The sequence below is a fragment of the Halyomorpha halys genome, unplaced genomic scaffold (assembly GCF_000696795.3).
Source record: "Halyomorpha halys isolate HHAL.00 unplaced genomic scaffold, Hhal_1.1 Scaffold1425.1, whole genome shotgun sequence".
Taxonomy (NCBI): Eukaryota; Metazoa; Arthropoda; class Insecta; order Hemiptera; family Pentatomidae; genus Halyomorpha; species Halyomorpha halys.
Genome location: NW_027111611.1, coordinates 262,420 through 273,603, shown reverse-complemented (window position 1 = coordinate 273,603; position 11,184 = coordinate 262,420). Strand labels below are relative to the sequence as shown.

Genomic DNA, 11,184 nt, shown 5'->3' with positions numbered 1-11,184 from the left:
AACAAAATGTACAACAGAATTCAGACAAAAATAAAAAGAAACTTTTAACCTTGTTTTATTTACCAATTTGACTGATCTCATATTAAATAAATTCTTGCTTTTACGATCAACCGCCATATAACATTTAATAATGAAACCAATCTTTCTTAAATAATGTATGCATAATCATTCCAATAAGACTCATCATGGTAAAGCAATGAATTTTTAAATAAAAATCCCACTTACATAATATTTTTCTAGATTAAAATATAAAATGTCTGCAATAGGTCGTTGGATAACCTTGTGCTCTAGAGATTGTACTGGTGTGTTGACTTTTCCTCTTGTAAATTGTGTCCTTGTTTGTTGTGAAGAAACTGCATGTTCCGCTATCCGTCCATTAAAGATACTCCTTATGAACCTGTTTTCCGACGGTATATTTTTGTTTATTTTATGTTAATATCCAAATATCGTATAGTTAGAATAATATCGATATTTTGTCCGCTCGTTAGTTGGTTTCTGATAGTATCAGAATATAGATATTTTATTCTCGATCTTTTCGTTGGTACATTTTCGGATGAATTAATTTAAAAATTTTAATGATATAAATTTTAATTTATTCTATCCATCCTAATTTAGAAGGAAGCCCGTGAATGTATTAAATAGATATCCGGATGAACTTTGAATATTTTATTATAAGCTAGGTTAAATTTAAGGTTTGTTCCAACACAAGTTTTTACTTCACTCTTAAATCACTCTAAATCTCTTAAATAACATTTATAAAACAAATCAAAATTAGAAAGTATTGAACGTGGTTTATTTCGAGAATTATTTTTTCTACCGCTGTCCATTAATTATATAGTCGTACATAACTCCTCTTTATTTTATCCAAATTCTGTGTTACTACAACCGTAGTTGTTTTAAATAAAGAAAATCTTTTAAAACGTTTTATTTTATATCTCCGGCTTAGGTCCGTTTTATGCCATTAGGTGTAATAGTAATAGAGCCCTAAAACACTCCGTTTTGTATAAATTAGTTGAGTCGTTCTGAAGTAATTTTTTTTTTTAAAGGAATCGAAGGATCACAAAATTTATGCAAAAAACATTTTTCCCCACAATTTTATGGAAAATTCCTATAAAGGGGTTTCTTGAGCTACTAAAACTGGATATCGACTTTGTTTTATTCCCAAATATTTTTACCACAGTGATAACTCTGTCTGGTATATACAGTGATAACTGGTCTGAATTGTTTCAATATCGAACTAATATAGCACAATGAAGTTATTATGTAAAATATATTCTTTTAAGGATTTATGCATTTTTATTTACATATTTTATGTATATTATACATGACAATATGATAGATAATTAAATTATCTAAAAAATAAAAAATACCTAAATCAGACCAGTGTTAATGATGAGACATTGAATTTAGGTTCCGGTTTTTTTTTTTAATGCATTCTTAGAAGGTTACCATAAAAATCTTTTTAGGCATCTATAAATTAAAAAATAATGTTCATTTGTAACTTATCTAAGCATGTTTATAACCAATTTATACGCTATTTGTTTTCCTAATGCTCGGTTTCGTCCTGGAAAAGTTGTTTGCCATTGAAATCCGAGATTTATACTGTAGGAAAAATCTTGAACAAAATTAAACTTTATTGGTACATAACTCAGAAAGTATACATTTGTTAAAAGTTATTATATACCAATCGATTTGTTTCTTTCTAAAAAAAATAGGAAAAAATATTACTAATTCCACTAAATAATTTTATATTCACCAAAAATTATAAAAACCTAAAAAGGCTTCAAGTAGAGCAGACCAACAAGAAATTTTTTTTTAGGTAAAAGCAAGTTATATTTGTTTTTAGGGCTGTCTGAAATCCTTAAATACCATGTATTTAAAAAATGTTAGAACGTGATTTATTTGGAGAATTTATTTTTTATTCTATTGTTCATTTAATCCTTCACAACTCATCTGAATTTTATCGAAATCCTTAGTTACTACAAGCTGGTAAACTTTTTTGTTTGATTGCAGCTGTTAGTAGAACCTTGATTAGAATCCCTACAAAAAAAAAAAAAAAAAAATCATTGATATCTGACTATTATTGGCCATGGTGAAATGTCATATTAAACATTTCACCCACATTTATTAAAGTTTAGATGTAGAATGTCTATTCATTCTTTCAGAATTTGTTTTACCTAGTGTAAAAATTTTAGGACTATACATCCTTAACTTGCTAGGTGCTATTTAGAATGATATTGAATATGATGGATACATTGATCCTCATTGAAACAATATTAGAAATAAGGCAACAACTTATCAGAAACAGCTTAGCTTTTTTTTTTTTACTTCTTTTGAGTTTAATCAGACTGAGCCACAACAGCAGGTGGCATGGTACAGTTAATGTTAAATAAGAATCATATTATTAAATAATAATAATAAATTATCCATTTTATCAGTTTAAAGGTAATTTACATGTTAAAAATATAAATATTGGCTTGTATTTCATAAAATAAGCTTGGAATGGATAATTAATTTTATTGGAAACTGACTGTGTAATATGTAAAAGAAAGGTGGTTAAGGTGCGGTTAAAGAGAAAACTCATATTGTAATTGAACTATTTAATGTGAGCCAACGTTTCGCCCACTTTTCAGGGCTTCATGGGGACTTACTAAATGCAGGTAATCACAAAAATAATTCATTTGTTCGTGATAGTGTTTCATTTTTGTGCTTACCTCCTTTCAGTAAGCCCTGCACAATGGGGCGAAACGTTGGCTCACATTAATAAGTAATAGTTTAATTGCTATTTGAGTTTTTTTCTTAGAATGCACCCAGACCAACTTCCTTTTATATTTGTTATTAAGTTTAGTTTGGGTCTTCTTAGATTTGGATACCAAGTTCATTTGCAATGACACTTCTGATAAACGTTGATGTGATGCTTTCATGCATTAGGACCAAATGCTTAACACACCAATATTTCTTAATAGGCTTGGGATGTTGAATAATAAATAAATATAAAAGTTACGCAATTCCTAAAAGAACATTGGACAGAATCCAGATACTATTTCAAATGCTTTCACAGTATAGACTTCAAATGCTGCTTCTGAGAGGATTGAACCCTGGGGGTTTCTATGTAAAAAAAATACTTGATTACAATAGCCCTTGGAGGATCTTGGGTTCAGTACTTGGTAAGGTAGATATTATTTTTAGGCTGACTCCTATAAAAAGAGGTAACTCGACCCCCCAAATATTTCATTGAAGAAGGAAAAGGTATCCTCTTTATAGTGACAGTGTATGTGATCCTAGCTCTCAAGTATGATTGAGCAAAAGTATGATTGTTTGTTGTGGAATTTAGGGAGGGTTTTATAATCAAAGACAAAGAGTATATGTTTCCATTAATAGACGCCACGACCAACTGTCCCAAACAAAGGTTTCATGTCAGAGGAGCAGTGTCACGATCTACTGTTTTATTACAACAATATTTATAAATTAAATAATAATACCAATTTTCTATAACAATTTCCTTCCTAAAATTTGTATTATTATTTCCTTTTATTTGTTACTTTGCATTATATTTTTATTTTATTTTTAACTTTATTGAAACACTCTATATTATTTAATGTTTCACAAAACATTTGAGTCCTAGGTTCAAACATCCCCAACTGGTCTTCTGTTTTTTGTTGATGATTTGGACCTCTCCCTTTTCGACTTAATCCAGATTTTTCATATTCACCAAAATATTCTCTGAAATCATAAACACCTGGATCAATAGAAGGTTTAATAATACCCGTTGCATCACTAAATCCCCTTTTCTTTTTGAGTTTCTTCTTCTTCTTGCTATAAGTATATTTCTTACTTTCTCCTTCTTTAGTTTTTTATTTGTTACTTTTATTTTCATCAAAACTTCACCGCTATCACCATCAGGGTCTGAATCATAACATAACTCTTATTTAAATGATATTCTAGTATCATGGTTAACATCAGTTAATAGTTTAGGTGCGTTGAATTAACAACCAGATTCTTCATCATTTAATGTTTGTTGTTGACCAGGTGCTACTTGTTCTTTTACAGCAGGAGCTTTGTTTTCAAAGTGTTTATCACTCTCTTCTGAGCTTCCTTCCTGGGAAAGGATGACTTCATTCCCCTTTTCAATTAACTTTGGAACCAAAAACATCCTGAAAGTTAGGGGTGGCAAATTCTTCAGCCAAAGATGCTCTATGCTGTCTTCTTGGTTGAGGCTTTGTATCCAAGGCTCCATTTCTCCTGTGTTGTCTATTATTTTCTTTGTTAAACCAGCATTCCTTTTTTAGGTGATGTGGTTTTTTACAAATAAAGCAGGCTTTTAGACAAAAGTTTGACCTTTTATGATATGCCTTTAATGCTTGTCCATTCCTATTAAGGTTATTCCTTATTTGAAAAGACAAAAGCTTTTGCCTTACTTCACTGAATTTAATATTCCTATTTACCAAAATAGCGATGACAACAGGATCATAATACGGTGGTGGTAAGCTTTCAATGAGATATCTCGTCACTAACTGTTAAAACAATAGTAGAGAGTACCTGTTTATTTTTTCTTTTCCAAGCTGCATCTTCTTTAGTCGGCAGATCTTTTTTTATTACCTCTTCATATAAGTCCTTTGCTTTCATGCTCATTGACCAGATCCCTTAATTTTCTGCAGTGAGCATTTCAATTTTGAATACTGTGGCGTCCATTGTCCTTTGTGTTTTGATTTTGGTGGTTAGTCCTAAATAAAATCACAAAGCTTAGATATCCGTTATTATACATAAATAACTCTCATCACTTAACCCTTTTATGCACTAAACCACACTCTGCTACCAGTTTGTTGTGAAATTCAGGGAGAGTTTTATAAACAAAGGCAAAGAGTATATGTTTCTGTAAATATATTCCATGACCGACTGTTACAAACAAAGGTTTCATGTCAGAGGAGCAGTGTCGCCATCTACTGTTTTATTTACAACAATATTTACAAATTAAATAATAATATCAATTTTTTATAACAATATTGCATATTTTAAAAGTACTGAATAGTGTTATTATTCACAATAATTAAGAATGACGAACAGCAAATCTGAAAACAAGTAATATAGGAAATTATAAAGCAAAATAATTGAGGATATTAAAAACATTGATATCCATGCGAATCCAAAAAATACAAGGATATTTTCAAATTTTTAGTAATTTTGAATGTGAATCATGCAACATTCTATATGTAACGAATGGTTGTTTAATTTTAGTTTCTATTTATTTATTTTTTAAAAACCTTTTCCTAGAAGGCATGCTCTTTGATGTTTTAAGTATTTCTCCTCGTTTTGCCTAAATTGTATTGTTATATTCAACAATTTTAATTGTTGTTAATTGATATTTATGAATTAAATTTTTAAAAAAAGTTTATTTAAAGAAACTATTTTTATGCAATCTTCTATTTTCAATACAATATTCTTTTTATTACCCTTCTTTCCGGCCCTTCTCAAATGATAATTAAACTATTTATTGTGAGTTAACATTTCGCCCCATTTTGCAGGGCTTCATCAGGGCTAAAAAAGATTCAAACAACTAAAATAATGATAAAATGTAAGAGAAAAGATATAATGAAATAAAATTAAACTAAAGTGTGGCTAAATATGATTGAAATTTTGAAAATTTATATGAAAATGAACAAAGTAAATTTTAAAAAATAAGATATACAGTGAAAAGTAAAAAATAACAAAGAATTACAAAACATTATTAGGCAATTAATGAAAACGAATATAACAAAAAAAAGTAGATAAAAAAGAAATATAAAAATTTAGTAGACACTAAAAGACAGAAAATAAGGGAAATAAGAATAAAATGAAGGTCAAGAAAAATGGAAAAATAATGTACAAAATAGGACTTCCACCTTTCTGAATGGAGGTAAGCACAAGAATGAGCTATAGGCGGATGCAACATAACAACAGAGACGATGAGTGGGGAATCGGTGGTTAACAAATATGTTATATTTGAAACCAAAAAAAAATAATGTTAAAGTGAAGATAATATTTGGAAATTTCAGAAAATATTAAATAAATATAGGCAGACACCAAATGATAATATACATAATAAGGAGGAGAAATTATATAAAAATATATACAGATAAAATACAAAATGAAATAAATCTAAAAGAATAGATACAATAAATATAATATAGTGAAGAAAAATAAACAAAATAAATAGGGGTACAAAGGTCTAAATTTATATAATAATAACGTTAATTATAAAGTAATAAATGTAAACATAAGGTGAAAGTATCAGATGAATATAAAAGACAGATAAAATATATGAATATAAAAGATGAAGAGTAAGGTTATATAATTAAAAATATAAATATAAAGTTATAAATATAAGAATAAGGGGAAAATATGAGATAAGTATAAAAATTAAAAACTGTTTGCTGACAATAAATAGTTTAATTACTATTTGATTTCTTTTAACTGCACTCAGACCATCTTTCTCTTATATATTATGCACGATCAATCAACGATCTTTCGATATTCTGTAAGTATTTTTTTTTTAGATAACTCATATAAAGTATCATACATTGTTTTTGTTTTTTTCACACAAAAATTTCAAAAGGTGATTTAGTTGCTAAAGTATGTAATAATATGATTTGTAGAATTATCTTACCAGTAGTTCAATATGAATTTGATTGGTAAATATTAAGAACAATTTTCTTTGTTTCTTAGGTCACTTTTCAAATGAGTACAACAAGTATGCTTCATAAGACTGTATTTTCATATTTACTTCTCCTTTCATCAGTACAATGTGTGAGTAAAAAACTATGATAAATTTTATTGCTTAGAAATTAATAAAAAAATATTAGTAATAAATTACTATGTGTTACAATACCTTTTTAAATATGAAGAAAATAAAATTTGGCTATTTCTGAATATTTCTACATAAGCTATTGTCATTCTGAGGTGACTGATATTATTAATGAAGCATTTACAATCATTTTCTGATCTTCCTTCTTAATGCACATGTAAAAAAAAAAGCTTGTCTCATGATCCAATAGCTGATTGTATTTTTATTTAATTTATTACCTTTAAATATTAAAAAAAATCATATATTAATGATTTCTATATAAAAATTATTCTTTAAATAAATATTTTTGTTGGTTTTTTAAGGTAAATATTGAGCTGACCGTCAATACATCACAAGGGGAAAACCACCTTTTAGATGGATATGCAGCTCACGAACAATTCTTTACTGGTTTGGGTCAACTGGTAGGAAACAAAGTCAAATCAGGCACAGAAGCTCTCCTCAGTTATTCGAATCTTAGTATTAGTGAGTTACTTCCAAACTTTGAAGTGTCAGAATACACCTTCTTACAGCTTCTCCATTCTCTCAGTACACGTGATATTATGTTTTCTGGTCAACTTCTTGAAGCAGATTCTTATATCAAGACCAACATCCAAGCTCCAAGAGATTGGATAAGAAATCAGGATGCAAACATAACCACAGCTCCAATTATGAGTGAATGGTTGAAATCGAACATAGAATTTCCTCCAGACAAGATGTATCTTATTGCTAAATCAGTTTTAAATGCAGAAAACTATGGATTAAAGACAATTCCTCAAGCAGTAGTTAACGAAATATTGGCAATTATGAATAAATCATCTGTATTTCTATACGCTTCTCACAAAGGAGATAGCGATGTTATTAACTGGATAATTAATACAGGTGCAAGTTTAGATCTTTGTAAAGGTTTAGAAAATGCATGGAAACTGGAGACGTATGACATTGTTACTCTTCTGATAAAAAATGGAGCCCTTTCGAATGGTATCAAATGTTTAAATAAAATAAAGCCCTTCAAGAGCACAAATGGAACTCTACTCCATTTTGCAGCTAATTCAAACTCACCACAATCTGTGAAGTATTTACTTGAAACTGATATCTCATTAAATGATCTTGATCAAAATGGTTACTCACCTCTTTACATTGCCATAAAAAACAATGATATTGAATCTACAAAGTTATTATTAGCAAAAGGAGCCAACGTTAATTCAGAAACTTCAAATGGAAACATTCCTTTGCATGCGGCAGCAGAAAATGGAAATAAAGATATTGTTAAGCTCCTGATAGATGCAGGCTCATTGGTAGACAAAAGAAACAAACAAGGTGTGACACCATTGTTGATTTCAGAAGAGTATGCTGTCACAAATATAGTTAATTACCTGGTCAAGAAAAACATAATAATACCAGATGACAACAACAGAGAATTGATTCTCCTTTCTTATGTTAGTTATGGATCAAATAAATCAAAAACACACGAATCAAATGGTCTTGAATTAAACCTCTTAAAACATAATTCTGATATAGTTCAACTTTTAATAAGGAGAGGAGGCAAGACTTTTTTTCCAGACCGTACAAAATCTAAACTATTAAAACTAACAATTAAAAAGGGCTTGGGTGCTTTATCACAGTGTTTAATCAATCTGTCGAATTCCGTGACATCAGATATTGAAGATAAAGAAACATTATTATTTGATGCTGTTGAAGCAGAAAGTGAAGAGCTTGTTACTCTCCTGCTGAATGAAGGAGTACCTGCAAATGCAAAAAATAAAAATGGTGATACTGCATTGTATTTGGCAGCATCTAAAGGAAATGTAGACATATTTCACCTCTTATTGAAGAGAGGTGCAGAAATTAATTCCTTGAACATAGGCGGTTCTTCTATTTTACATGGTGCCAGTAAAGGAGGCAGTGTCTGGTTAGTGCAGTATGTCCTTGAGAAGAAAGTGATCAATATTAATTTAAAAGACAAAGAAGGAAAAACACCATTATATTTGGCCGCTGATGCTGGTCATATCAAGGTAGTTGATACTCTATTAAAAAATGGAGCAATGATTGATGCTGAGACAAATGATGGAAAAACAGCATTGTATCAAGCAGCCTATGTGGGTAAAGTAGATATAGTAAAGTTGCTAATTGAAAAAGGAGCTAACACATACCACATAAGCCGTTATGGCTATACAGCGCTACATGCTGCTGCTATCGCAGGTCGTATTGAAATCGTAGATGTTCTCTTGGCTAAAGGAATGAATATTAATGCTAACAGTACTGATGGCCTAACCCCGCTCTTCGAAGCTGCTTTTAATGGCCACTTAGAAATCACTAAGTACTTACTTGACAAAGGGGCAGATGTCATTGTAAACAAGCAAAATGGTAATACTGTACTCCATGTCGCTGCTATAAGAGGTTTTGTAGATATCGTCAATTATTTGCTTGACAGAGGAATAAATTCAAATGTCAGAAATTATGATGAGAAAACTCCATTATTCGAGGCTGTTTTTGCGGGCCAAATCTCTGTAATAAGTGCACTTCTCAAGAGAGGTGCCGATATGAATGGAAAAATTGAAAACGGATATTCACCTTTGCATTCAGCTGCGATCTTAGAACAAACCGAGATTATAAATATTCTAATTGACAATGGAGCAGATCCAAATATTAAGAATTATGAAGGCCATACTCCCCTTTATGAGGCATCCTATGCTGGTAAGTTGGAATCTGTGAAAGCCCTTGCAAACAAAGGAGCAAATCTTTATGCAACAAATAAAAATGGTTACACAGGATTACATGTTGCTGCAATGCAAGGACATCTGCTACTTGTAAAGTACTTCTTAAATCAAGAAATGGATGTCAACATCAAAACAAATTTTGGTAGTACAGCATTAGATGAGGCCACAAGTAACTGTAAAATACCGGTGATTAATTATTTAAAGAAAATGGGAGGAGTAAATGTGGCAGTAAAAAAGGTCTGCAATGATACGTAAGTTCTGTGGAAGGTGGAATTATAATGGACAATAAATATATGAGTTGTCCAATCGCAAAACTCGTTTAACAGAAAATTATATTTTAGTGCCATCTTGTCCGTAGAATGGATCTCTTTTGCATTCCCATAGACAGAATAAGAGAAACAAATTCTAAACCTTTAAAATAAAGCTTACATTACTGCAAAACTCTAAATCCATCTTGCTGACAGCCGTGTGACTTGCTGTATTCATTTGATTTGACATGAATCAAAACTCATGCACATTAGTACTAGGTACAATGACTTTGGCAAAAGAACCCAAGCACTTTCATTCTCTATCATTTTCATTATTAATTGTCTTATATCAATATTTCTCAAGTATTTTGTGTTTTTTCCTTTGGAATTTTAATGAATGGTCAAAAAATTTAACAAATCCTTCTAGTACCAGTAGAAATAATTAAAAAAAAAAAATTAAAGAACACAAAAACTACACCAAATTTAGGAAAATCTACAAAAAGAAAGAGATTTGATTCACAATGAAATTTGTGAAAATTTTAAATTAAAATTTTACATTGTAAGCAATCAGCTTGAAAATAAATTCTACAAAGTTTTTTCACTTTGAAAAAATTCTGAATATTGTTTATGAGTTTTGTAATTGGCAAACTTATATCTTATAGTGCAATATGGGTTAAATATCTATTTTCAGATTATCGCATTATTTATTTTAATCAATTCGAAATAAAAATATTACTGTTTTAAGCTGATTGAATTATTTCTTATAGCTCCTTTCAACATCCTGCTTAGAGCCACAGTAGAGTGATTTCTTAACAAATTATCATAACTAATTTAATAACATTAAGGGACCCCTGTATGATCAGTCGAAATAACTTAAATGGTAATCATTCAAAACCCAGATTGATTTGTACCATAGAGACAGACCTCTACACTATCATTCTAACTGATGTTTACTTGTACATCAGATATCAAACAGTTAAGATCTTGTTCAATGTCCCTTTTGATTCATAATAAACAGAAAGCTAGATTGCGGCATTTACCTGCCAAAATAAAATGAAAAGCACGATATGAACAAAAGACCCACAGCCTTCTATCCACTTTTCAGTCCCTCCTACCTTAAAAATTTTGAATGATTCGATTTCAAAATTTTCTTAGCAATCCATCAGTATTATCCTACATGAATAATCTGAATTTTCATCTTTGATTTTACTGTTATTTATTTGTTATTATCTGCTTATGGGCATATTCTATATTTCTGGATTAAATTAAAAAAATTTGCATACATTTGTATTAAACTATAATTGACATTATATGTATTTATTATCTTGTTCGAGACGGGTTGTTTTTTTAATTATAACAAAAGATATCTAAATATCTCAACGATTCTTTATTAATTTAT

General features: G+C 29.7%; 1 protein-coding gene across 1 annotated transcript; it reads left to right on the top strand.

Annotated features, from left to right (window-relative positions):
- The first annotated feature begins 282 nt into the window (after positions 1 to 282).
- LOC106689675 (putative ankyrin repeat protein RF_0381) lies at positions 283 to 11,095 on the top strand. Its single transcript, XM_014434784.2, has 3 exons — positions 283 to 410; positions 6,703 to 6,783; positions 7,144 to 11,095. The coding sequence occupies exons 2-3, from the start codon at positions 6,715 to 6,717 to the stop codon at positions 9,790 to 9,792; spliced, it is 2,718 nt and encodes a 905-aa protein (XP_014290270.1). The 5' UTR covers positions 283 to 410; positions 6,703 to 6,714; the 3' UTR covers positions 9,793 to 11,095.
- The last annotated feature ends 89 nt before the right edge of the window (positions 11,096 to 11,184 follow it).